Source organism: Parus major, chromosome 14 (assembly GCF_001522545.3).
Source record: "Parus major isolate Abel chromosome 14, Parus_major1.1, whole genome shotgun sequence".
Lineage (NCBI taxonomy): Eukaryota > Metazoa > Chordata > Aves > Passeriformes > Paridae > Parus > Parus major.
This window is the reverse complement of record NC_031783.1, coordinates 1,329,241-1,354,057: the sequence shown is the minus strand read 5'-3', so window position 1 is coordinate 1,354,057 and position 24,817 is coordinate 1,329,241. Positions and strand designations below refer to the sequence as shown.

The following is a 24,817-nucleotide window of genomic DNA, read 5'->3' as shown; positions in this document are numbered from 1 at the left end:
CCTCCAGCCTGGCCTTGGGCACTGCCAGGGACCCAGGGGCAGCCACAGCTTCTCTGGGCACCCTGTGCCAGGTCCTCACCACCCTCACAGGGAGGAATTCCATCCCAGTATCCCATCTATCACTGCCTTCTGCTTTCTGTATTTTTTTAAATAAGATCTCCAGGCTGTCCTGGTTACTCAGACATACTCAGGCTAATCCCTGTCTGTGCTGTCTTTGATTTCAGGTTCTGTCCATTAATGAGGAAGGACAGAAGAGATGTGAGGAAAACACCAACATCTTTGGCCGCCCCATCACGTCAGTATGGTGGTTTTGTTTTTATTATTTTCCTGAGTCCTTGCAAACTCTCACTGCCATGGTTAAGGGTGCTGCTGTGGTTTGGGGTGATGTCCTTAGGGTTACAGTGCAGACAGCAGTGTGTGTTATGGGCTGGATGGGGACCACAGATAGATATACATTTATTTGCTGGACTTAAAATGCAGACAAATCCTGCAGTTTCATTGGAAAGCAAGCATTGATCCTTCCTTACATCATTTTCATATCCCATCTCAGATTAATTTAATCTTCCTGTCTTGGTGATTTTAATCCACATCTTTGAAATTCTAGGTTTTTTTAATACAGGAGCCTGTCTGCCAGATTCCACCTTAATTTAAAACACATTTTTACATTTTTTAGCAATAGTCCTGCATACCTTCACCTTCTTCCAGAGTGGCAGGTGTTCTTGCCCTTGGGGTTGGGTCTGTATTGCCTGGAGCTCACCTGGATTCAGGTGTTCTGCTGCCCAAGTGGAGATGTGCTTTTATTGGAACTGCTCGTGTCCCTTGTTGTATTCCCTGGATCCTGCACGGGCTGTGGGGTTGCTGTGGATCCTAAACTGAGCAGCCACCACACTCTAAAGTTCTGACAGGTCTTTTTCTGTCTGTTTATTTTAGATCCTGGACATGCCTGGTGGACTTGGAAGGGCTCAATATGAGACACCTGTGGCGGCCTGGGGTGAAGGCCCTGCTCAGGATCATTGAGGTGGTGGAGGACAACTACCCTGAGACCCTGGGCAGGCTTCTGATTGTGAGAGCACCACGGGTCTTCCCCGTGCTCTGGACCCTGGTGGGTGAAACCTGGGCTCTGCAGCATCACTGGTGCAGATTCACAAATAGCTACATCAGCAGAGGCAGGGAGGGAACATCTCCAGGCAACTTGTAGTGAGCTCCTGGAGAAGCCACAGCAGAGCCAGGTCATGGGGTGCCTGTAGCTCACTGGGTTCTGGTGACTTCCATCCACCAGGACAGGATGAGAAACCTGAATGGGAATTCCCCATTGCACCCAAACTTGGTGGGCTTTCATATAGGTGGGAAAAGACAGACACCTTTTAATCTCATGCCATAGGACACTGAAGGGTAATAAGTAAATAAGAAATCTGGTTCTGCCTGGTGCCTGCTGACTGCTCTGGCAATGTGAGAATGTGGTTGTTACATTTCTTGGGAGGTTTGTAGGTGAGGCAGTGACTGCAGACGTCCTTTACATGAAGCAGAAAGTGTTGTGAGATGATGCTACAGAGAGAGAGAACATTTTCCATTTGTTGTGCCTCTCTTTGGGAGGTGCCTCAGAGCTGTGAAGCTGCTGAGATGTTCCAGAGGCCAAAGCATCATGATGAGATGGCTCAGACAGTGTCTCCAGCTGCCCTCAGTGACAGCCGTGTCTCGTGTGCCCTTTGTCTTTCAGGTCAGTCCCTTTATCAATGAGAACACACGGCAGAAGTTCCTCATCTACAGTGGCAATAACTACCAGGGCTCAGGAGGGCTGGTGGACTATGTGGACAAGGATGTGATCCCAGACTTCCTGGGAGGAGACTGCATGGTGGGTTTTCTTTCCTCTAGTGCAGGTGCAATCTGGAACTGATTCCCTCTTCCTCACCACCCTGGCCTTCCACTGCTTTCTGGAAGGGGGTAAGCTCTGGCCAGCATCCCCCTGCTCTGGGCACAGGGCAGTTCATTTGGGCACAGGGGGCTGCCCCCTGCAGTGGTGGTGCTGCCCTGGGGATCCTGGAGCAGGGTCAGAGGGCAGCTCTCTACAGGGAGCTCACATAAACCTTGGCAGTTCCAGTAACTGCAATTCTGGCTCAGCTGAGGGGTGAGCCCATGTCTGACAGGCAGCAAGTGTTCCTGCTTCACTTCTGGAACATGCTGAGCCCTCCTGTTTGTCTGTCTGGCCATTGCAGTGCACTGTCTCAGAAGGGGGACTCGTCCCCAAGTCCCTTTACCAAACCGAGGACGAGCTGGAGAACCCAGATCACATCCGGCTGTGGACAGAAACCATCTACCACTCTGCAAGTGTCCTCAAAGGAGCCCCACACGAGGTACAGAGCACAGCTTGAGGTGCTGGGCTGGGACAGGGACCTGTCCTCTCTGCTGGGCCTGACTGCAGCAGCCAGGGGTTCCCACACAGGGAGCAGGAGAGGGCTCGGCAGCAGCTGCTGTTCCTGCAGTGGAACAGCTGAAGTGTGAGAGTTAAGAACAGCAGTTTGAGCAGCAGTGTCTCATCTCTACTATGGCCTGACCTTCTGTAAGGTCCAGTCTCTTCCTCCTCCCCTTCCTCCTGGGAGAAATAAAGGCCACTCAGTTTCCCTTCTGATAGTTCAGCTCCTGTTCCCAGCAGTGGAGCTGGGACAGTAATGGGGGTGATAAAGGAAGGTGTGTGCTGGGAACTGCTGATGGGAGTGACCAGGAAACAGGATGTCCCAAAAAGGAGCAATTGTCAAATCAGTCTTCTGGCCTCTCTGATGGGGAGTGACTTTGATTTGGCTCTTTGCTGTGTCCTGCTTTGTGCCTCAGTTCCACTGAGGTTTTCCTAGAACGAGTAACTGATATGGGGAGAAAAGGTAAAAACACCTGTGTTGGGTACTGTGGTGGGGTTGGGAGTGGGAGTTGGTGTGTATCCCCCTCAGGAATCCAGACCATCAGCCAGCTGAAGCATTGTGGAGCCAAGTCTGTTTGCCCCAGAGTGGGGAGGAACACACTGCTGCCACCTGAGCACCTGACCCTGCAAGGGGCTTGTTCTGTTCCTTTCTTAGATACTTGTGGAGATCCTGGAAGGGGAATCAGTCATCACTTGGGACTTTGACATCCTGAAGGGAGATGTGGTGTTCAGCCTCTTTCACTCCAAACGAGCTCCTGAGCCAAGTCACAAAGAAGCCACATCACCAAGTCCCTCTGCTGCAGGGGACAACGTGCAGCTCATCGACAAGAGCTGGGTGCTGGGGGTGGATTACAGCAGGGTGGAGTCTCCTCTGGTCTGCAGGGAAGGAGAGAGCATCCAGGTCAGAGGGGTTTGGGTCCTGCCATGGGTTCAGAGTCCTGCAAACTCCAAATTAATCAGAAGGTAGGGAGGGAATTGATGGTGTGGGAAATCAGATACTGCTGGAAGTGGGGGCTGTGGTTATTCCCAGCAGCAGAGAAGGGGGAATTCCGCCCCCTCAGGTGAGACCCCACCTGCAGAGCTGCCTCCAGCCCTGGGGCCAACAGCAGCAGCACGTGGAGCTGCTGGAGAGAGTCCAGAGGAGCCCATGGAGATTCCCCAAGGGCTGGAGCCCCTCTGGAGCCAGGCTGGGAGAGCTGGGGGTGCTCACCTGGAGAGGAGAAGGCTCCAGAGACACCTCAGAACCCCTTCCAGGGCCTAAAGGGGCTCCAGGAGAGCTTCAGAGGGACTTGGGACAAGGGATGGAGGGACAGGACACAGGGAATGGCTTCCACTGCCAGAGGGCAGGGATGGATGGGATATTGGGAAGGAATTGTTCCCTGGCAGGGTGGGCAGGCCCTGGCACAGGGTGCCCAGAGAAGCTGTGGCTGTCCCTGGATCCCTGGAAGTGTCCAAGGCCAGGCTGGATGGGGCTTGGAGCTTGGAATAGTGGAAAGGGGTGGAATGGGATGAGCTTTGAGGTCCATTCCCACCCAAACCATTCTGTGATCATTTTGTTGATACCCAAAGAAAGTGGGAAATCCTAGAGTGAGTCATTGGGAAGAGACTCCAAGCTAAAATTCTAATGGAAAGTAACCTAAATAAGCTGCTTTTTTATTTTTTTATTTGCTCTGGTACTACAGGGCTATGTGTCAGGCAGGTGAGACAGGTGAATGACACCACTGCTGGGTCATTCAGCCATTCCCCAAGACACCTGTGCTCAGCTGCTGTCCCTCCCTCTCTGCAGGGTTCCCATGTCACTCGCTGGCCTGGCTTTTACATCCTGCAGTGGAGGATGCACGGGCCCCCGCCCTGCTCCAGCTCCAGCCTCCCGCGCGTGGACGACGTCCTGGCCTCCCTGCAGGGCTCCAGCCACAAGTGCAAGCTCATCTACTACTACGAGGTGCTGGCCTCCAAGGACTTCAGGTAGGGCATTTACAAGGGGTTTACTACAAGTTGCACTGAGTGTGAGTTAAACATTCAGAGACCCCCATGGGGTGTGTTTCACTGACAGGTGGGTGCACACAAAATTGGTGGCGTTTTGTGTAACCAGTCTCCTCTGGTGCTGTAGATTCCCTTGACTCTGTGTCCACCAGTGGAATTTGTGCTTTGGGTCTTACTTGCAGCTGCCTGAAGAGCAGAAGGTTTTAGACTCAGGAGGGTTTTTATCTTAGTTGGGAATATTTTGAGAAGTTGCTTTTGGAGTATTTTAAATATCAGCTGGGCTATTTCCCCAGATGATTTTGTTTGACACTTGAGAAGGATGAGCAGTTCTGAACAGGTGAACAGCCAGCCTTGGCAGGGTGTGCCTGGCCTCCTCCTTCAATCCCATCTCCTGTTAATCTGAGCTCTGTGGGAGTCCTTGAGCCTTCCCTGGAGCTGGAGGGAGCATTGGGCAGAACAGACTGGAAGGTGGTGAGCTTGAGGTGTGACCTGGCCAGGTCCTGGTGGGCTCAGAGCTGCAGAAATGCCTCATTCCAGTCGTGCTTGTTCCTTGGGGCTCTTCCTGAGCTTTTCCTCCTGCTTTTGGCAGGAGGAGCTGAGTTGGAACTCTGCTGTTCAGCAGCCTGGAGTCCTTGGGTTTACAAGGCTGCATTTGGAGTTCTCTGGAGGTTTCCTTTCTCCTTAGGGACAGTTCCCAAAGGCTCCAGCTGTGTTCCCTTCCCCAGAACAACAGTCTGAGACAAGGGATAATATCTGTAACTGGGAAAAAATGTCTCTGACCGATTAATTTTTCATCATGACACAGAGATTCTTAGAGAGCAGGTGGGAAATGATGGGCCAAAAATCACTTGTGTAAGTGGTGGGAGGAATAGCTGTCCCTTAATTGCTGCCTTCCTAACAGCACATCTGTTCTGTCCCATCCCAGGGGATCCATGTCGAGCCTGGAATCTTGCAACAGTGGCTTTTCCCAGCTGAGTGGAGTCACCACATCTTCCAGCCAGTCCCAGAGCAGCTCCCACCTCTCCAGATAGCAGAGCCAAGGCTTCAGCAGCAGCAGGGGGACCCCTGGGGCTGCTCCAGCCCCAAACCAAAGAGCTCCAGGGCTGAGCCTCGGGGCAGTCACAGCCATTTGGACACAGAGAGGTCTCTGGGAGTTGCTTCAGCCACAAAAACTGAAATTCCAAGGGCAGCTTTAGGAGTTTTGGGTCAGCTGCCTCCTTCTCAGTAGCCTCCTTCACCACTTTGGATTTTGGGTGCCTGTGAGTTTGCAGGAATCCATTCCACTCCACTCCAAAGGGCTCTTCCCATCGGTCCTTTTCCCACAGAAGAGGCTGATGTTGCCTTACCTGTTGGACCTTTAGATAATTCCTGGGTGGCAAAACTAAGGGAATGTCCTGGGTGCCCACAGGGTACTGGTTCCACACTAGAGAGTCAAGTGGGCATTCCAGGGCCAGGGCCTTGGAAGGAACTGCCAATACCTGGTTACAGGTAGGACAGTTCAGAAATCACTTCCAGGCCAGACCAAAATCTTCTTCTGGTCTGGCAGGATGCTCTGGGAAATGTGTTGGATTTTTTTAACCCTGCTAAGAAACAAAGTCAAAATGATTTTTTTTTTTAGAAATTCCAGGCATTGAATCTGCCTCCAGTGAGTGGCATCTTCCAAACTATTGATTCTTATTACTCAGGTTTACAGCAATAATGAGTAGGTCTGTCCCATTCCCAAGTGGATGGGAACTGAATCCAATACTAAAGGGCTAAGAAAAGCAATATTTGATTTCCTGAAGGCACAAGATTTTCTGGCAGTATTACAGCACTCGCTTCTTTTAAACATGAGCTCACTTGAAACCTTTCAGAGAGGAGTGTATGTATGTAAGCACTTACTGGAGCCTATTTATTCTATACTAGCTTATTTTAAATTAATTCTTAACTTATTTATAATGTCAGAAATGACTATTTATTAAATACAGTCACCTTTTTTAATGGGATGAACTTTGTTTTAGAAAGGATTAACTGATTGTCTTCAATCCCAAGCAGTCTTTCTGCTTGGGTCCAGATCTTTGTGATCACTGCATGTTCTTGCAAAAGGGCTGCATTGGAATAAGGGCTGTGTCACCTTCCTTGCAAGGAAAGGTGAGAGTCCAGTGCTTTTTTTGGGCAGTTTTTTAGGATTAAGAAACAAGGACTGAGTTCAGGAGTTGTCATGAAGAGGCACTGTCTTCCTACACACCAAAAATGCCGTGTTTGTCCCTGAACTTTGATTGTTCCTGTAGTCAGGTTGGGGTGCAAAGTTACCCATGTTCTTGTCCAGGTGAAAAACAAAAGGAGAGCAGGTGTCAAACACTCAGCAAGTTTTTATTCAGGAATCTGTGAAGTTGTTCTTTCCTACCCTGCTTTTTGTAATCAATGCTTTTGAAGCACCAGGCTCTGCCAAAGGAGAAGAGAACCAAAATATTTGGTACAATGAGAGACAAAGAACTTGACACGGTTTTCAGTTGTTTGGTGGGTTTTTTAAAGGATTGGAGCCAAGGGAATCACTGTCCACCTTGCATCTCTCCCTGTGAACAGGTAATTTGGTTATGTAGAGCTCAGGAAAGTTCTGATTTCCAATTCTCATTTGTTCCATAGACCTTAATATTTCTCCCAGGCAAATGAAACTTTTGTCTCTGGCATTTCAGCATAGCTGGCATCTGATAAAGAAGGACAAATACCACCTTTCCTCTGGAAATTCAGGAATTCTGGAAGAAAAAGTGCATGTGTGTATCCCTCATGGAAAATCCTTGACTTACAATAAAATCTGATTCTAGAAACAGTTTCAGATTCCCAAAGCCCCAGGAGCAAACCCAGCCCTGTCCCCCCTGTGCTGTTTCAGGATTTTGCTTTCCTTTCTCACATGGTTGCTCACATCCTACAGTGGCAACATTCCTGTTCCCTGGGTTTGCTCTGGGTAAGAATCTCTTCCTTTACCCTGTTTTTTTTAATTTTATTTTGAAATGTGGGATATGCTGTTTTCTGCCCACCAGAAGTTTTGGGTGTTTAACTTTTGTCAGTGAAGCACCTGGAACTTGGTCAGTCTCTGAAGGGTGAGGTCAAGGGCTGGTTCCACAGGGTGTTCCTGGCTCTGGGGATATCCCAATGCCAGTTTTTCCTCTTGTCCCTTGGCAGGACCATCCCTCTGCCCATCAGAGATCATGGCACAGGTCTGTGAAGCAGCTTGTGACCTCTCTTTGGCAAGGCTGCCTGGTTTATCCCACCTGACAATTTACTTTGAAACCAATTTAAATACTCCAGTATTTTTTTTCCTTTTCCTCCTTGATGTTAACAGGAGAAAGGGAGCAACAGCCTGGATGCTGTGCTGTGCTTTTTAAACCTGACCTTGTGAACTGCAGATACCAGAGACACAGAATTCTTCTACATCACCTTTTTCCTCCCTCAAACGACATCAATGAGCTTTAGAAAATAAACTCAGAGTTTTCTTCACAGTGAGCTGAGTCTGGGAGGTGTCCTGGATCCTCAGAAATCTCCTAAGCCACAACCTTGGCCCGTGGCCTCATTTTGGGGGATGCAGCAAAGCCCTTCCTGCTCCCTCCCTGCTCGGGCTGTGTGCAGGGAAGGAGCTGCTAATTAAAAACTGGCTCCCAGTAAACTGGGGCTGTCCCTGGTTCAGATGTTCCCTATGCAAACACAACACCTACCTCAGAGCTGCTGTGGTGTCTGGTGGTGCTGGGGGAGTGCAGGATGCTGTGCCAGAGGTTGCAGTTAAGTCCAGCCAGGTGTGACACCTTCATTCCCAGGGAGCTCTCCGGGTTTGCCCCATTCCCTGGGCTCTGTCCCAGGGCAGGGAGGGGCAAACACGGGGTGTGAGGATGGATGGTGGCTGGCCTCAGCTGTCGTTCAGGGCACAATCCTGAGCCATTCTGCTGCTCTCTGTGTGAAGAGGGCTCTGTCCCCGCTGAAGGAGAAGGGCTGAGCTCCAGCCCCGCAGGTGTCACCTCTGCCGGGTGCCAGGGGAGCGCCGAGAGCCGCCAGTGGGGGCTGTCCCAGGGAGACACCGGAGCAGCCCCGTCCTTCCTCAGAACAGAATTCCCAACAGGCCAGGGAATCCTGAGTGACAGAGCAGCTGTGTCCCTCTGCTCAGCCAGCTCACTTCTGTCCCTTCCCTTCCAGGAACTGGGAGTAACAATTTGTAATCCCAGTTTGCTTTATTGGCAAAAGGCTTTGAAAATGCCACAATCCACTCCCAATTCCCAGTAGGAAGTGGCAAGCCCAGCTGTCCACCACCCTGGGCTGGGAAGCTGCTGGGGCTGAGGCTCCAGGCAGGGAATCCCTCATTTCAAAAGGCATTTTATAAACTCACACTGCTTTAATATCCCAAATGTTTGCACTGTGAGCAATTAATGCAAGGAACAGCTATTAGGGACTTACTTGACAGCAGCTGTCAAAGATTCCTGCATGCAATTAACTTTAATATTCCTCCAACACGTTTGTGATGCTCCTTATATCTGATGATTTCTCTCTTGGAAGGTGAAATTGGAGTCAAGTCACATTTACTGGATTTTAGTGACACCAGCACCCACTTCCAAGCTTTCAGTTACATGTGTATTAAATGGGCATTAATTAAGTTTTCTAGCAGCACTTTTCTTTGCAGCTGGCTTTGGTTTTATACATTGAAATCTTAATTTTTCTCAGCCAAAACCCCCAAACCTCCTGTAAAAGCCCACTGCAGGGCACTGAAATAACAGATGTCCTCCAGTGGTGGTGTTTGTGGGTCCTGGTAGAGCTGTACTTTTGGGTATGTGAGAAATAAAACGTCTCTGAGAACATGTGGACTTGTTTGATTCAAACTGTTGATTTCAAACTCTTGAAATTGCAGGACAATTAAAATTGAAGCCTGTGTGCTGCTCTCTTGCCCCCAGAAGTAGAAATAAGGCTTGTATTCACTTTTTGCTACTTTTTAACTAAAATGTTTGGGCTTTTTTCTACAGTATCAGCATCTTTTGTTTAGTTTCCTAGCACATCCTGCAGTGTGGGTGTTATTAAAAATAAAAGAGCCCCTGGGTTCCACTGGGTGGCTGAGGTTAAACTGGAAAAGGATCAGCTCCTTCTGCAGCTGCACATCACAAATTCTGAGTTTCAGGCACATAGCACTAATAGACTTTATTCAAGTTTCAAATAATGTTCTGTAAATCATAGAAAAATAGAGTCTCTTGGTTACAGGCTGATTTGATGCCAACACTGGCACAGAAATTACACATCCTTTACTTGGAGAGGTAAAAAGGGAGTGAATGCATAAAAATGTGGGGGCTCAGACAGGCTCTCACCCCTCTGCAGCATCCAAGGGGCTCGTCCAAGGCTGGGTCTTCCCTCACAGGGAAGCAAACTCACTGTTTTCATGGAACTGTGCAAGGATGTGTCCCAGATTCCCAGAGGAGGTGCTGAGGAGCCTGACTGGCCTGGAGCTCTTGCTGGTCCCTCTGAGGAGTGCCCAGCTGGGGCAGGGCAGCCCAGTGTGTGTCATGCCAGCCCTGCCAGGCTGTCCCTGTCTGTGCCCCTCCCCACAGGGACAGCTCCAGGCTCTGTCAGTGCCCACAGAGCCGGGCACAGCCTTTGGACCCTGCGAGTTGGAGATGCACAAATGGAACCTGGGACCTGGCAGAGCTTTTTGTGGTGCTGTGCTGCAGGAGCTGCCCCAAAACACAGCACTCATCACCCTCTGGGGCTGCTCTGGCCTGAGGATTGGTCAGACAACACTCCAGCCCTGCACAGGGCTGTCACAACCCTGCGTGGCTGGGAGAGGAGGGCTCTGCTGGCACTGGCTGCTGCAACTGCTTCAACATTGTGGAACTTTTTGTCACTTTTCTGATTAAAATCTGAGCTTAGCAAGGAAGGGCACACATTGACTGTAATACCCTTAAGCCCAGCTTTGTACTAGAGGCAGTTCAACTTGCATCTTAAAAAGCACTGCTTGGGTGAGGAGGGATCTTTCTGAAGTACCTGTAACTTGCATCCCTCACCTGTTTTGCTCAAGTTTTGGCAGGAATCTGCAGCTGTGGAATTCCCTGACCCAAGGGATGTCCTGCATCCCCTAATGCTGCAGTTCTGGGTGCTTGGGCAGCAGAGGAAAGGAAACCACAGCCCCAACAGGGCAGTTCTTGGGCTGAGGTTCCTCAGACATGAGTTTGAGGTTTGCAGTGGGAACAGCCCCAGTCCCAGTCGGTGCTGAGGGGCAATGCAGGGTGAAATACCTCATCCCATCCATGACTCTAAAGGAACTCCTGGTTTGGCTCCTGAGTGTCCTCAGGCTCCTGAACATCCTCCTGGTCCCAGGCAGCAGAGGTGGGGCTGTGAGGGGTGTCCCCGTTGATGTCCCTCAGGGGGAGGTAGCGATAGTCCCGGTCCTGGTGCTGCCGCCCCCGCAGCACCAGCCCCACGTTCCCCAGGACACTCAGCACAAGCAGCAGGGCCAAGGCAGAGCTCAGGGACAGCCACCAGCTTCTGTGGGACACACAAATCACATCACCAACAGCTCACCTGTGGCACATGTGCCCACTGTGCAGAGGATTGTCCCTTCTCTGCGTTCCCAAGCTTGTGGCCCTGCTCTCAGGCAGGAGAGAACAAGGGAATCGTTCAGGTTGGAAAAGCCCTCCAAGATCATCGAGTCCAACCATTAACAGTGCCAAGGCCACCACTTACCCATGTCCCCAACTGCCACATCCACACAGCTTCTAAATGTCCCCAGGGATGGGGACTCCACCACCTCCCTGGGCACCCTGTGCCTGACCATCCTTTCCAAGAAGGAATTTCCCCAATATCCAACCTAAACCTCTCCTGGCACAGCTTGAGGCCATTTCCCCTTGTCCTGTCCCTGTTCCTGGGAGCAGAGTCTGACCCCCTGGCTGTCCCCTCCTGTCAGGGAGTTGTGGAGAGTGAGGAGGCCCCTCCTGAGCAGACTGAACACCCCCCATGCTCTGTGACAGCCCTTGAGGTGCACAGAGAGCACCACACACTTACTCTGACAGAGAGAACTTTCCTTTGCTCTTTTCTTTTTTCTGGGAAGCCAAACATTGTCCAGCTGGAAAACAGGGAAGAAAGGTGGGGCAGAGTTTAAAATTCCACTAAGAAGAGCAAAGTTAAGCAGAGCTTGTGACTGAGCAAACACCATTATTCACTGAAGGTACTGTCCCAGCCGTTTCCCGAAGCCCAGCCCCCTGCAGTCGGTACCTCTGTGTAAGCGGTCCTGCAGTGCCCCGTGGTGGCTGATGTTGCAGCTGCCCGTCTCGGGGTCACAGGGACACGAGTGGTCACACGCACAGCGGCTCTGGCAGCTCGGCCCAAACCAGCCCAGGGGACACTCTGGGGATGGGATCACAAAGGGATTGGTCATTGCCAAAGCTCCACCTGCTCTGAGGCTGTGGCTGCAGCTCCCTTAGCTCAGCTGAGCCTGCAGCAGCCTGGGAGCACCATGCTGGGAATTCAGGGCTGCTCTTTGCTGTGTCTCAGAGGGGATTCTGTGTAAAACTGGGATCACAGAATCATGGAATGGTTTGAGTTGGAAAGGAGTTTAAAGTTCATCTTGCTCCAACCCTCTGCCATGGGCAGGGACACCTTCCTCCATGCCCCAAACCCCATCCAACCCAGCCTTGGACGCTTCCAGGGACCCAGGGGCAGCCACAGCTGCTCTGGGCAACATCTCTGGGATGGGATTGGCTGAGTGTTCCCAGGCTGGAACAGAACATCACTGACAGAATCAGCCAGCCAGGAAGTTCACACCCCACTGTAACAAGCTCATTCACTCAGATAGAGGGGGGCCTGGGGTGGTTACACGAGGTAGAACAGGGCCAACTCTGCTAGCACTGGCACAAGGAGTGTGAGAGTGGGATGGCAGGACAGCCCTCTGGAACATTCCACAGGCACTGACCTGCAGCACCTGAAGCAGGGTCTGGTGCAACACCCTGGAGCAGAGGATGTTTTGTGCTCACTTAAGGGCTGTCAGATAATAATGCAGTTCTTTGGGGCTGACACTAACCAGGAATCCACAATTTTCTGTTGCTGAAGCAAATTCCTCTTTTCTTTCTGCTCCTTCCTCTCCTTTTTAGCCCGTTTGGGTAGGACAGGCAGGCCCAGAAGAGCTCTGGGGCAGAGGTGAGCAATCCCAGCACTCAGCCACAGCTCAGGATGTGCAGGGATGCTCAGCAATGAGCTGAGTGTGTGCCCTGAACAAGGAGCAAGGGCTTGAGTGTCCCACACCAAGCCAATTGTAGATGCTCCAGCTGCAATTAAACACACTGCCAGAAAAGAGCAGCCCAGCCCACAGGGTGGCTTTTCCCTTCCCTGCTCCCCTGGGGCAGGCAGCTGCTGGAAAGTGGCTCCCAGTCCCCTCTCCCAGGCTGTGAAGAGGCAGTGGAGCAGCAGTCAGTATTTACCTTCAGTGCAGTTGCTGCCAGTCCAGCCGGCGTCACAGAGGCATCCAGCTGTGCAAACACATGCAACAGGCATTACTGACAGCAAAAAAACACTTGCAAGCAGCAAGGACTTGAAATTAGGAGGCTCTGCTTCTTGAAGTGACCTCTTACCCCTGCCAGCAAACCCCCAGAGAAGAAACCTGTGCTCACACAAAGGGTGGGCTCACACACATCCCCCTCCCCAGCTGCCAAATGCAGCAGAATCCCTGCTGATGGCATTCCCTGGGATCAGCTCTGGGTCAGCTACACCTGCACCCACCAAGCTCTGCCCAGCCACTGCCCTGGGACACGCTTGAACAAGAGTCAGGACAGGAAGAGGGTAACGGGACTGGGCACGAGGGGCAGAAGCTGGGGGCAGCCATTCCAGCAATCCCCAGGTTCAGATTCACAGAAAAGCAGCAACTGCACTCTTGTAAAAGTTATGAAATAAGAAAGGCAAGTGAAGAAGGAACAGCAAGGGGAGGGGACAGAAGCAGCTGCTGTCACACAGCGTAACACACAGCCCGGCCCATCAGCAGCCTAACAAGAAACCCAGAGCACAACCCTGGGGCAGAAAGGGAAACCGAGGCACGGAGCTTGCACACAGCCAGCCCCCAGCCCAGCCCTGCTGCCAGCTCCTCAAGGCAAGGTGTTCTGATCAGGAGAGGGGAAGCAGCCCCACCCACCCAGCCGGGATATTCCCCAGGGCTATTCCCCAGGGATGCACGGCCAGGCCCTGCTCTCCCTGCAGCCCCCTGGGTGTCAGCCCGCAGGGACTCACAGGCGCTGCAGATGCCGTGCAGGCTGCAGTTGGCAGGGCCGCAGTCCAGGGTGTCGCAGGCAGGACCCGCCCAGAAGGGGCCGTGGCAGTGGCACTGGCCGGACACGCAGAGCCCGTGGCCACTGCAGTCGGGAGGGTCACAGCCCGGCTCGTGCACACACACCACCGTGGAGATGCTCCGGGGACACCGCCACATGCTGTTGAAGGAGCTGGGACAGCAGAGGGGACAGCAGAGGGGACAGAGTGAGCTGAGCCAGCGCTGCCCTGCCCAGCCCAACCCAACAGCTCTTCTATAACCCAGAGATTTCCTCCTGATCCACACTGGCAAACGGGAACATTAATACTGGGAAAATATAATAATAAAACCACATTGGAGTCAATGTTTTAACTGAGTTATAAATCCCATCTGATAGGTATCATTTCAAATATGGAATTACAGAAGCAACACAGTCTCCCTTAAAGCAGTCCCAGCTTCCCTCATTTTGGCACCCAGCAGACGTTTTCTTGAATGTTTTCTGCTTTGATATAAATTATATCACTGTAGTTATGGCAACTGAATGTTAAATCCCTTCATGTTTACAGTCAGAACTGAGTAAAAGTTGAATTTAAAACAAAATATTCTTTAGATTTCCTCCAATGAGGCAGGGCAGGGTCTCCCAGTCAATGTTTCTCTTCCATAATAATAAGCTGCTGACAGATCTCTGCTAATTCCCATGGATGTGCAGCTCTGAATCTCCCAGACTAAGAGCTGCTGCCTTATCCGATTCCCACATCAGCTACTCAGTCAAAGCCACAGCTTTGCTGCCTGTCTGGAACCAGCTCAGCTTTAATCCTGGATGACTAAGTGGAAAAAACATGGAGTCCCTCAATCTCTTTAAATTCTAGAGCTGCTCTCTCCAGCAGATCCTGTCAGCTGCCTTTGCTGTGCCCTTCCAGGCAGGCCAGGGTGTGGGGCTGGGCTCTGCACCCTGACAGGAGCTGCAGGGCCCCGGGGCAGCCCTGGGCACGAGGCAGCAGCACCTACCAGTGCTCAGAGGGGTAGTTGGCCAGGGTCCCGTTCAGGACCAGCGTGGCAGAGCCTCCACCATCCAGGTTGATAGCGTTGATGACTCCCTGCTGCTTCAGGAACTCTGCCATTTCCCACAGGTTGACCCTGCAAAGCAGAGGTTTTTTGCTGATTTGCCTTCAGTGAAGCTGTTAGATCAGGAGCTTGTTCTCTGTGTGGTGGAAGGGGAAGCTCTCCCATCCCAGGCACCCTGAGGAGGGCTGGGTGAGCCTTTTCTGGCTCTCCTGAGCTCTGCAAGCCTCTGCCTTAAAACATGTCCCTGACAGCTGCAGTGTCCCTCCAGTCCCAGGAATTTAAGACCTTACCCCAGCCCTCACCCTCTGGATTCTGTCTGTCCATCCACATGAACCAAGACCAGGCGGCCCTGATGGTCGTGTCCCACCGCAGTCCTGGCTGAGATGACATTGATGAACCTGTCGAAGGTTCCTGCAGGACAGGGAACAATTCACACTCAGCTGGGGGACAGAATGGGCTGTTAAGACACATCTGTCTGTGAAAGGGCTCCCAGCAAGGGCCTCATCTGAACTGAAACACAGTGAGAGCACAGCCCGGGCTCCCCTTGCTCATCCAAGCCCTACAAAAGTGCTCTTAAGTTTTTGTCTGGCACAGGGACAAAGCAGGGGATTCACAATCCCTTGGCTTTAAACTCCTGTAAGAGACACATGCTTTGAATTTCTCTGGACAGGTTAGACAGGATAGGAATTCTTCCCTGGCAGGGTGGAGAGGCCCTGGCACAAGGTTCCCAGAGAAGCTGTGGCTGCCCCTGGATCCCTGGAAGTGTCCAAGGCCAGGCTGGACAGGGCTTGGAGCACCTGGGATAGTGAAAGGTGTCCCTGCTCATGGCAGTGGTGTGGAATAAGATGGTCTTTAAGGTCCTTCCAACCCAAACTATTCTATGATTCTATGAAAGTTGGACTTCTTAAGTGCCCCTTCTCCCAGGAGTCCCAGAAGGACAATCCATGGCCAGGCTGAAGCCAGGCCTCACAATATTCACCTGTGGTTTGAGTGTCCCCACACTCGGCCGCCCGGCTCTGGTTGATGTACACCTCTCCATTCCTCAGCAGCCAAACCACCCCACTGACAAGCTGCACAAAAGGGTTTGATTGATCCAGGACATCCTCCTCAGACAGGTAACTAGGAACAGAGGGCAGGAGGGTTACCCACAGTCACAGCATGTCATGTTAAAGCCTCTCCTGCTGCCAGCAGGCTCCTGAAGCAGGGAGAAGGGCAAAAGAAGGCAGAATGAAGGATAGTGACATCCAGAACCAGGGGTCAAGCAGTGTGAAACATCATTTTAGCAGCCAGAGCAGCCCCTGTTCTCTGCTCTTCTGCACAAACCCACAGCTAATGATGGTCCCAGGCCACTGTGCCTGAAATAACACTGCCAGCAATGGATCCGAGCCAAGGTAACAAGGGCAGAAAACACCTGGCAGAACACAAGGACAGAGCCACTGCCAAATACTCAGGGATCTGTGGAAGCAGCTGTAACATCTTGCTGCCTGTCAGCTTCTATTCTCCAAAAATGTGACACCAAACAGGTTTGGAGAGCATTTGGAGCTACAGCATCCAGCCTGCCTGCAGCTGCACTGGATGCTCCTGCTCCTTCCATCTGGGAAGGAGGTTCCCCTGCTCCTGCTCAGCTGCCATCTCCATGCTCGGGTGTTGTGTGTCACCACAGGCTGCTTCCCGAGGGATGCTGCTCTCTCCTGAGTCAGGGTGATGAGGAACACCTGCCTCATCAGAGCCTGCTGCTGGGGGATGTTTGCAACTGAGAGGCTGGGAGCAGGGGCTGGAGCTGGACAGCTGTGCTCTGCCAGAGAGTTTGGGTTTAAAGGTGACTTTTTTGATGTCTTGTGGGACCTGGATGCCCAACTTTTACTTGTTTGATATCCATGACTGTGGGCAAACAAAGCTTTATGCTTTGTAGAAAAGTGTTACTGTAAATACCTGAATGGAAAATATGCAAAACTAATTCCCTTTTCCCATGGGAAAGAAACGAAGACAACATGAACATGGCTGAAAATAGATCAAACTACAAAACAGTTTGGGCAGGGACTGACAGCTTGTAAAGCCTGGATTCACCCACTCAGCCCAGGGAGTGGCAGCAGCTTTGTGGGGTGGGGTAACTGTGTCCTGCTGGTCGTGATGCAGGGTGAAAAACTGAAGTTGTGAACAACTTTCCCCACTTCCTGACAGACAAAATTATTTACATCTACACTATTTTTCTGATCATGATTTGGAAGGCACAAAGCCACCAAACACCACAATAGTTCCATTTACCAGGGACAGCCTGCCAGAGCTGGGGAGCAGCAGGGCAGAGCTGAGGTTAAGGACTCAGTGACTCTGAAATTGCTGCTGGTCCCCTCTGCAGAAGCTCCCTCACAGGAGTGACATGTCACTGACCCACACAGCCCCTCTCTCACATAAACCAAGGCCATGATACTCAGGGCTGTCAGAATGGCTGCAGGATAAAGCCCTGGCTTGGCACACTCAGTGTGGCTTTGCAGGGATCCTTCTTGAGGCCTGGGAGTGAGCTACCACAAGGGTGGAGGATGCAGCTTCCAGGTTGTTGCTGCATCTTCTGAGACCATCAGAAGGGTCCTGGGAACCCTTCTGTGACTTTTAGGATTCTCCTGCTGCTGGGGAAGGGCAGCACCTGGAGGTGTTGCACATATCAAGTTAGATATCAAAGTCAAATATTCCTCATCAGAGGGTGATCAGAGCTTGTCTCCAGCTGCTTGGGGAGGGTCACATGCCCAGGTGAGCAAGAGGCCAATGACACCTGGCCTGGAGCAGCCACAGTGTGGCCACAGGCCCAGGGCAGTGACCATCCCCTGTGCTGGGCACTGCTGAGACACCTCCAGTCCTGGGGACAGTCCTGGACCCCTCATGACAGGAAGGACATCGAGGGGCTGCAGTGTGTCCAGGGCAGGGAACAGAGCTGGGAAGGGGCTGGAGCAGCAGCAGCAGCTGAGGGAGCTGGAAAGGGGCTCAACCTGGAGAAAAGGAGGCTCAGGGGGCCCTTCTGGCTCTGCACAGCTCCCTGACAGGAGGGGACAGCCGGGGGGAGATGGGCTCTGATCCCAGGGAACAGGGACAGGAGGAGAGGGAAGAACCTCAAGTTGTGCCAGGGGACATTTAGGTTGGATATGGGGAAAATTTCTTCACTGAAAGGGTGCTCAGGCATTGGCACAGCTGCCCAGGGCAGTGGTGGAGTGTTAAGAGTGTTCCACCTAAGAGTGTTCCAAAAAAGTGTTAATATGGTCAATCACAGGTTTTCCCAGAGAGGATGTAGAGTCTCCATTCTTGGAAATGTTCAAAATCGAACCAGACATGGCCCTGAGCAGCCATCCAACCTGTGCTGAGCAGGGTGAGGCATCTCCTGAGGTCCCTTCCAAAGCCCAGCCTCTCTGTGCTGCCACCAGAGCACACACACTCCACTCTGCATCTCCTCTGTGGTGAACACAGAGCCCTCTCCCCTTCCACCCCACCCAGTGTCCCTACTGCACGCTGGGAGAGCAGACACTGGAACCTAAGCAGCTGGGGATCATAACTTACTAAGCTCCTTTTCATCCTAGCACACGAGTCCAGAAATAGCTCCACGAGGTACAGCTAGAACATCCCCAGCTTCAGCACTCCAAGTGAGCTTCTGTTCTAACTAGGGAGGCCAAAGAGGCAGTGCTGGGATGAGTTTCGTGCCCAGTGATGCCTGAGAGTCTTCAGGCTAGAGAGCATTCTCCAAACACCCCCCAGCTCTTACCCAAACACCATGGTGCCATCTTTCCGGATGCCAAACTGAGCGTTTTGTAGGCCTCCAGAGTCTCTCACCAGCTTTCCATCGCTCACAACATTCCCAAGGCACTCTCCAGTTTCCATGTTAAAGTACCCGCCGTTCTGGGCCACCAGACACTTCCTGAGTTTTGCAGTCTCCTCCACGGTGGCTCTGCGTTGAGCCAGGCAGCCGCCGGCACCGCCCGGCTCCAGCACAGAGAAGGTGCTCAGGGGGTTCCTCACGAAGGTGAAGTGCCCATAGATCACCTTGCGGTCGCTGCCCTCTGGGTGGATGTACGAGACAAACGTCCTGGTGACAGCCACCGGGCCGGCCGTGCTGTTGTCGCCGGGCCACGCTTCGTGCGTGATGTTGCCGTATTTGACGGGCTGGCAGTCCCTGACGTGCCGGTGGCTGTGCCGAGGGCCGTGCTGCCGGGGCGGGTAGGGCTGCAGCAGAGGCTCGCTGAGGGGGCTCCTGCAATGACAACACCCGGTTGTCCCGAGGCCGCAAACGCGGGCTGCTGAGAGCGGCGCAGCTCTGGGTGGGCACGGCGTCGCTGACACCCCAGGCCCGCTGCTCCCGCGTCCCCGCTGTGACCCACCGCGGTTCAAGGGCGGCTGTCCCGCTCGGCACCCGCTCCACCAGCCCGACCTCAGGGCACCGGGAGCCCCCGGAGCCGGGCACGGCCGCGCCCCGGGACAGGGGGTGCCCAGACACTCACCCGGCGCCGCGGGCCACCTGCAGCAAACCGAGCACCGCCAACGCGGCCGCCAGGGCCGTCCCGACCCCCGCTCGCCCCGATCCCCGTCCCGGGGCCGGGCCCGCCCCGACCCCCGCTCCACATCTAGATGTGTATAAGAGACAGGCTCTGGACACGGGCCGGGAACCCGGGACAGAGCTCCCGCAGGAACACGGGCCGAGGGTCCGGCTCTTTCCCCACAACACCTCTGACACTCCCACGTCTGGGGGCAGCACAGCACACACGGCCCTTACAGCCACTGCAGATCCACCAGCCCCTTTCGGAGAATTAAGACTGTGTCCGTTTTCCAGAAGGGAAAAATAACTACTCTGAGGAAATGATGGTAGATTCAGGTAGCTCTGGGTTATCCTGAATCCAGCTTCTGTTGCTGGATCCTGTGGTATGCCATGGCTAATGGAGTAATGATGAAAATGAGCTGCAGTTTACAAACTGGGAGATTTTCTCTTTAAAGTAATGTCTAAGTAAATACATTATTAAAATAATTAAATCACAGAGTCATGGAATGGTTTGGGTTAGAAGGGACCTTAAAGCTCATCTCATTCCACCCCCTGCCATTGGCAGGCACACTTTCCACCATCCCAGGCTGCTCCAAGCCCCGTCCAGCCTGGCCTTGGACACTTCCAGGGATCCAGGGACAGCCACAGCTTCTCTGGGCACCCTGTGCCAGGGCCTGCCCACCCTGCCAGGGAACAATCCCTTCCCAATATCCCATCCATCCCTGCCCTCTGGCACTGGAAGCCATTCCCTGTGTCCTGTCACATTGTCAAAGTCCCTCTCCAGCTCTCTTCAGGCCTTGATTCCATAAATGAGGTGATACAAGGACAGGTATCACCCCTGTGCCCTTGGGAGCAGGGCTGTGGAGTCACAAACTTGAGGCTGTATTGCAGGAGTTTCCATATGTGCTGTGTTCCAGTGTTTCCATAGCCTGTGGATTATGGCTCAGCTTTCCCTGGGTAAGAACACCTGGTTCAGGTAAATAAATGTGCTGCTGTCTCAGGTGTTTTGCAGGTGGGAAAATGTAATTTTATCTCACAAATTAACCAGAAAACTCCCTTAGGACAAGCCACTGCATTAAAAGATCTTAGCTAATGGGTTATTATGCCTCTAGTTTTATTCAGCCATGGAGAACTGCAGGTGTCCTGATTATGTTTCCAGCTGGCAATGAGCTGTCCAGTGGAACTCCAGGGTGGCTTCAAGGTGGTTTTCATGGTCTAAACTCAGCTCTACATGAGGCATGAGTAGAGTGCTCTGGGAGTTAACTCAGGTTTGTGCTTGGTCTTTTGCTCAAACAGCTTCAGCTTTTCACAGGGATTGTCATGTTCTAAGGGTTCCACTGGGAGGCTTCCACCCAGTTCCCAAACTCACCCAGTCTTTTCCACAGCTTACAAGAGTCTGGAATCACAACATACAGTATAGAATCAATGGACCTAAAGTCACCTTTGGAAATCCTCTTCCAGCTTGGAATGAAAAACAAAGCAGTATTTGAAAATGGAATAGTCTCTCCTTTCCATATAGTGCATTTTCTTTTCGGTTTACTTTCCTCTCTAAAGCAGCTCCTTCCACCTCATTAAGTGGAGTACAAGGGACTTGTTTTTCCAGAATTGCTCAGAGGAAAGGGTGGCATTGCCAGAATTCCAGTGTTTGTTTTGCAGTGACACATGATTTCCCCACTAATTGAGATAACTACCTGTTGTTAAAGATAACCAGTCTCCATTCCAGGTGTGTCACAACCACATTCATGTCCCCAAAATGCAGGGTCTAAAGTACATGTGTGTGCAGGGGCTGGGAAAACACCTTGTGTTTTACTGGGCTGAAAAAAATCTCAGCAGCTGAGCTTTGGTATGAAGACACAGCCCCAACCCTAACTGTAGTCTTAGACTCAGTCAGGCTCTAAACCAGAATATCTCTGTTTCATCACTCAGTGGAGGTCAGCCAGTGGGTGTTTTTTCCTGTTATCAGAGTGAATATCGTGAGAGGAATGTGTATGCTGATGTCTAGATCTAATACTAATTCCAATTATATATTGGAATATAAGGCAGATATTCTCCTGTCTTCAGCCTGTAGTTCAGTCCAGCTCTGAAAATTTGAGCATGAAGAGATTAGAAAGTATTTTATTATTTTTCTGAAATTTAAAAATTTTATGGTGGGAAAAAACCTTGTCTAATAATTACTAATTTCAATTTCCCTATGGTTATCAGCCATATACACTGGATTTGTTTTTCCTGATTATCTCCCTTCTTCCTCTTCCAAGCCCTGGGAGGAAATAAAAAAATGTATTTCTATAACCTAAACCTGTGCCTGCCTGAAAAGGTGTCTAAGCCAATATAAACCATTCAGGGGAAACTGTCTTTGAGAAGCTGCATAAAAATTTCCTAAATCAATTCTTTTACCTTCACTCCTTCCTTAGGTATTTTTTGGGTGGGGAGAAAATGAATAAAGCAGATGAAAAGCAGCTGGTGAGGTTAAAAGGCAGCAGCTGTAAGAAGGGCACAGAGTTTGGAGTGGTTGAGGAGAAAGGAGCATTAAAAGGGTCTTTGCATGCAGTGAGTTGGAACGAGATGATTTTTAAGGTCCTTTCCAATCCAAACTATTCAATGATTCTGTGATCCTGTAGTGTTCTCTCTTCAGACAGGAAGGTCGGAAGACTTTGATGAAAAGTTTATGGGAAACAGCTGACATTAGATGAGGTAAAGCAGGTGCACAGTTCATGCCACTGCAGGTACTAAAAAATAAGATTAATTTCATATTTTAGAGCATGATGACTGTTAGAGGAACATTAGGGCCAGTCTTCCCTTCAAGGACCACAGGCTCTTCATCTTCAGGGCAAAGCCCAGGGGTGTCCCAGCAGCACCAGACCAGGCTGTGGGCCAGTGCTGGGCCACCTGCTGTGGCATTTCAGGCCACCTGGAACAGCTTCCAAATTTAGGTTATTCTGCAGCCAACTCCTTTCATCTCCACTGTAGCAGGGTTTGTGTTTTAGAAATTGAGTAAAAAGAGAACAAACACAAGAAACAAATTGCCTTGCTGTTAAAAATGGCCATAATTTATCCCTCATGATATAGCACAGTGCCAGTGCTCTGAGCCCTTTGGAGTCACATTGAATTTATAAGCACTGATATCCTGTGCCCCACAGTGCAGGTGTGATTGCTGCAAGTACTTGTTACTGGGATATTCTGTGTTAAAAGAAAAAAAACCAAAAACAAAAAGTGGGTTTTAAAAGGTTTGAGCTACTTATATCATGTGGCAATAAGGGTAACCAGGGTAGCAGCAGGTTGTCATGAGATTTGCTTGAGATATTTGAATTGGAGACTTCTGGGATGGGTGAAGCTCCATTTGTGAGAGGGATTTTGGCTGCTCTGTCTCTTTTTATTTCATTCACAGCAATCCATCGAGGGCAGGAGGACTGGGGATGGAGTTTAAATAGACTATTTCTAGGGTAAATGCATACAGCATTTCCAAACTTTCTGAAATGGTCAGGAAGAAGAGACAGGAAAAGCCTTTTGTAGAACAGAACTGCTATTCAATACATATGAAAAATTTTATGGGCAGAGATCAGTAGTATCTGAAAATGCATTTCTCTCAAGTGCATCCCTGTTTTCAGAGCCTCAGCCAGAAGTGATGTCTGCTCCTTCTTTATCTTTCTCCAGCTAAGTGCTCTGAAGATTACATAGGTCAAAAGAACTTTTATTGCAACTCTGCCTTCATAAACTAAAAGCCACTGCATCCATAAAGCTGATACACTTGTAATTTTAAGTACTTTGATAACCTGCCAGAAAATACAGCTGTACAGAGTTGGATGTTATGCCTGATAGCCTGCAAGAATCCATCAGTTCCTCATTCCATTGCCAGGGTATTTGCACTTTATTCAAGGAAGAAAACAGAAAAACTATTTGCATTTTGCATTAAAACAATACACAGCAAGGAGCTGTCAGGTGAGACAGAAGGGACTGAAATGAGGTATTCCCAAAAGATCAGACCTACAGCTTGGAATGGATGTGTGTCAGCCATGGCAGGGCTGCATGTGTAACAGCAGAACAGAAATGTGGGACAGTGGGACTTTTCTTGAGGGATCCTTGGCTCCCCAGGGAATGGGCACGGCCCCGAGGCTGCCAGAGCTCCAGGAGTGTTTGGACAGCGCTGCCAGGGATGGACAGGGTGGGATTGTTGGGGTGTCTGTGCAGGACTGGGAGTTGGACTGGATAATCCCTGTGGGTTTGTTCCCACCCAGAAGATTCTATGATTCTAGGCTTTGTCAATAGAAAAATATGCATTTTGAACAGAATCTTTGCGCAAACATTCCAGGCTTTATTTTGTTGTGGAACCAGTCTGCCCACACTCATAATTAGTTGTATGTTTTAAAAGGTAACAATGGTTTTATTGTTACCACCTACTTGCTGTTTGGCAATATGGAGAGTTACACTGGAAATGCAGTATCTGACATCTGGCTTTGTCACAGGGGGCAAAGAAACATAACTGGAATAGTGGGATACCATTCAGATGGGGGATCACAAGGGTCTGCAGAGAGAATAATGGAATTCTGCAATTTCCTGGTTGGGAAGAGTCCCAAAGGATTCATCCAGTCCAGCTCCAGCCCTGCACAGACACCCCAACAATCCCACCCTGGGCATCCCCAAGAGCATCATCCAAACACTCCTGGAGCTCTGGCAGCCTCGGGGCTGTGCCCATTCCCTGGGGAGCCTGGGCAGTGCCAGCACCTCTGGGGGAAGAACCTTTCCTTGATATTCAACCTGAACCTCCCCTGGCACAGCTCCAGCTGTTCCCTGGGGTCTGTCCCTGGTAATCAACATCTTTCATTTGTGTCTTTATCTATTTCATTTGTGTCTTTATCCCTGTTTGTAGTGAAGAGATACCATTTGTCCTCTGCATTGTGTGACAAGTCCTATTGGATTCTTGGCCAGTACAACTGACTTACTTTCAAATTTTTATACAACTTAATGCTTTTTTCAACGTGGTGTTCAGTCACTGCCATAGTGCCAAGATAACGTGGGAAATGTTCCTATCAGCAGGCTTCTGTTTGCTCTGTATTTCCACCAGAAAACAGGGATCCACAAGCTGAAATAGATGAAAATTGTGTATTAGGTACATGTGTGAGAAACCAGTGGGATGCAGATGTTGAAGGGATTTAGTACCTAGTAGGATCAAGGACTGAGACAAGAAACTGAGGGATAGCACAAAAATGTGGAGAATATAAACTCAGATCCAGAGAAGATCTAATTAAAATTCAGAGGAATTCAAACTAAAGGAAAGCACACACATTGAGTGGTAGTGGGGCTGCACTGAAATCAGCCCTGACTTCGAGACACTCTAAAATTTACGAGGAAACCCCAGACTGCGGACGAGTGTGCAGTGCCGCTGTGATTAATTAACCCTTCTCTATTGATGTGATTAATTAACCCCTCTCTATTGCCGTAATTAATTAACCATTCCCTCGGTAATTGCCCCGCTCCCGCCGCCTGTCCGGGATCCCCTCAGAGCGCGGCACCTCCGCGCCGCCAGGGGGCGCCCCCCGCGCCTTTCCCGCCTTGCCGGCGCTCCAAGATGGCGGCGGCGGGGCCGTGGTTGTGGCCGGGGCCATGGCCGGCGGTG

The 24,817-nt window shown here is 51.0% G+C and overlaps 2 protein-coding genes across 4 annotated transcripts in view; one reads left to right on the top strand and one right to left on the bottom strand.

The window, feature by feature from the left end:
* The window catches only part of SEC14L5 (SEC14 like lipid binding 5), a 39,670-nt gene extending 30,455 nt beyond the window's left edge, over positions 1-9,215 (top strand). For 2 of the 3 annotated variants that reach the window (XM_015643134.3, XM_015643135.3), the window contains exons 11-17: positions 225-295; positions 931-1,102; positions 1,718-1,852; positions 2,214-2,351; positions 3,066-3,311; positions 4,197-4,375; positions 5,319-9,215. In XM_015643134.3, the coding sequence (XP_015498620.1) occupies positions 225-295; positions 931-1,102; positions 1,718-1,852; positions 2,214-2,351; positions 3,066-3,311; positions 4,197-4,375; positions 5,319-5,424 (1,047 nt within the window). In that variant the 3' untranslated portion in view covers positions 5,425-9,215. The remainder of the gene's footprint in view (positions 1-224; positions 296-930; positions 1,103-1,717; positions 1,853-2,213; positions 2,352-3,065; positions 3,312-4,196; positions 4,376-5,318) is intronic. The other variant, XR_001524126.3, reaches the window with a different exon arrangement.
* Positions 9,216-9,521: 306 nt separating this feature from the next.
* Positions 9,522-24,806, bottom strand: NAGPA (N-acetylglucosamine-1-phosphodiester alpha-N-acetylglucosaminidase). The gene is made up of 11 exons (XM_015642372.1): positions 24,682-24,806; positions 19,172-19,294; positions 18,439-18,924; positions 15,673-15,812; positions 14,996-15,104; positions 14,637-14,765; positions 13,613-13,821; positions 12,814-12,861; positions 11,612-11,743; positions 11,402-11,462; positions 9,522-10,885 (listed from the first exon to the last, which is right to left on the bottom strand). The coding sequence occupies exons 1-11, from the start codon at positions 24,804-24,806 to the stop codon at positions 10,654-10,656; spliced, it is 1,794 nt and encodes a 597-aa protein (XP_015497858.1). The 3' UTR covers positions 9,522-10,653.
* Positions 24,807-24,817: the final 11 nt, after the last annotated feature.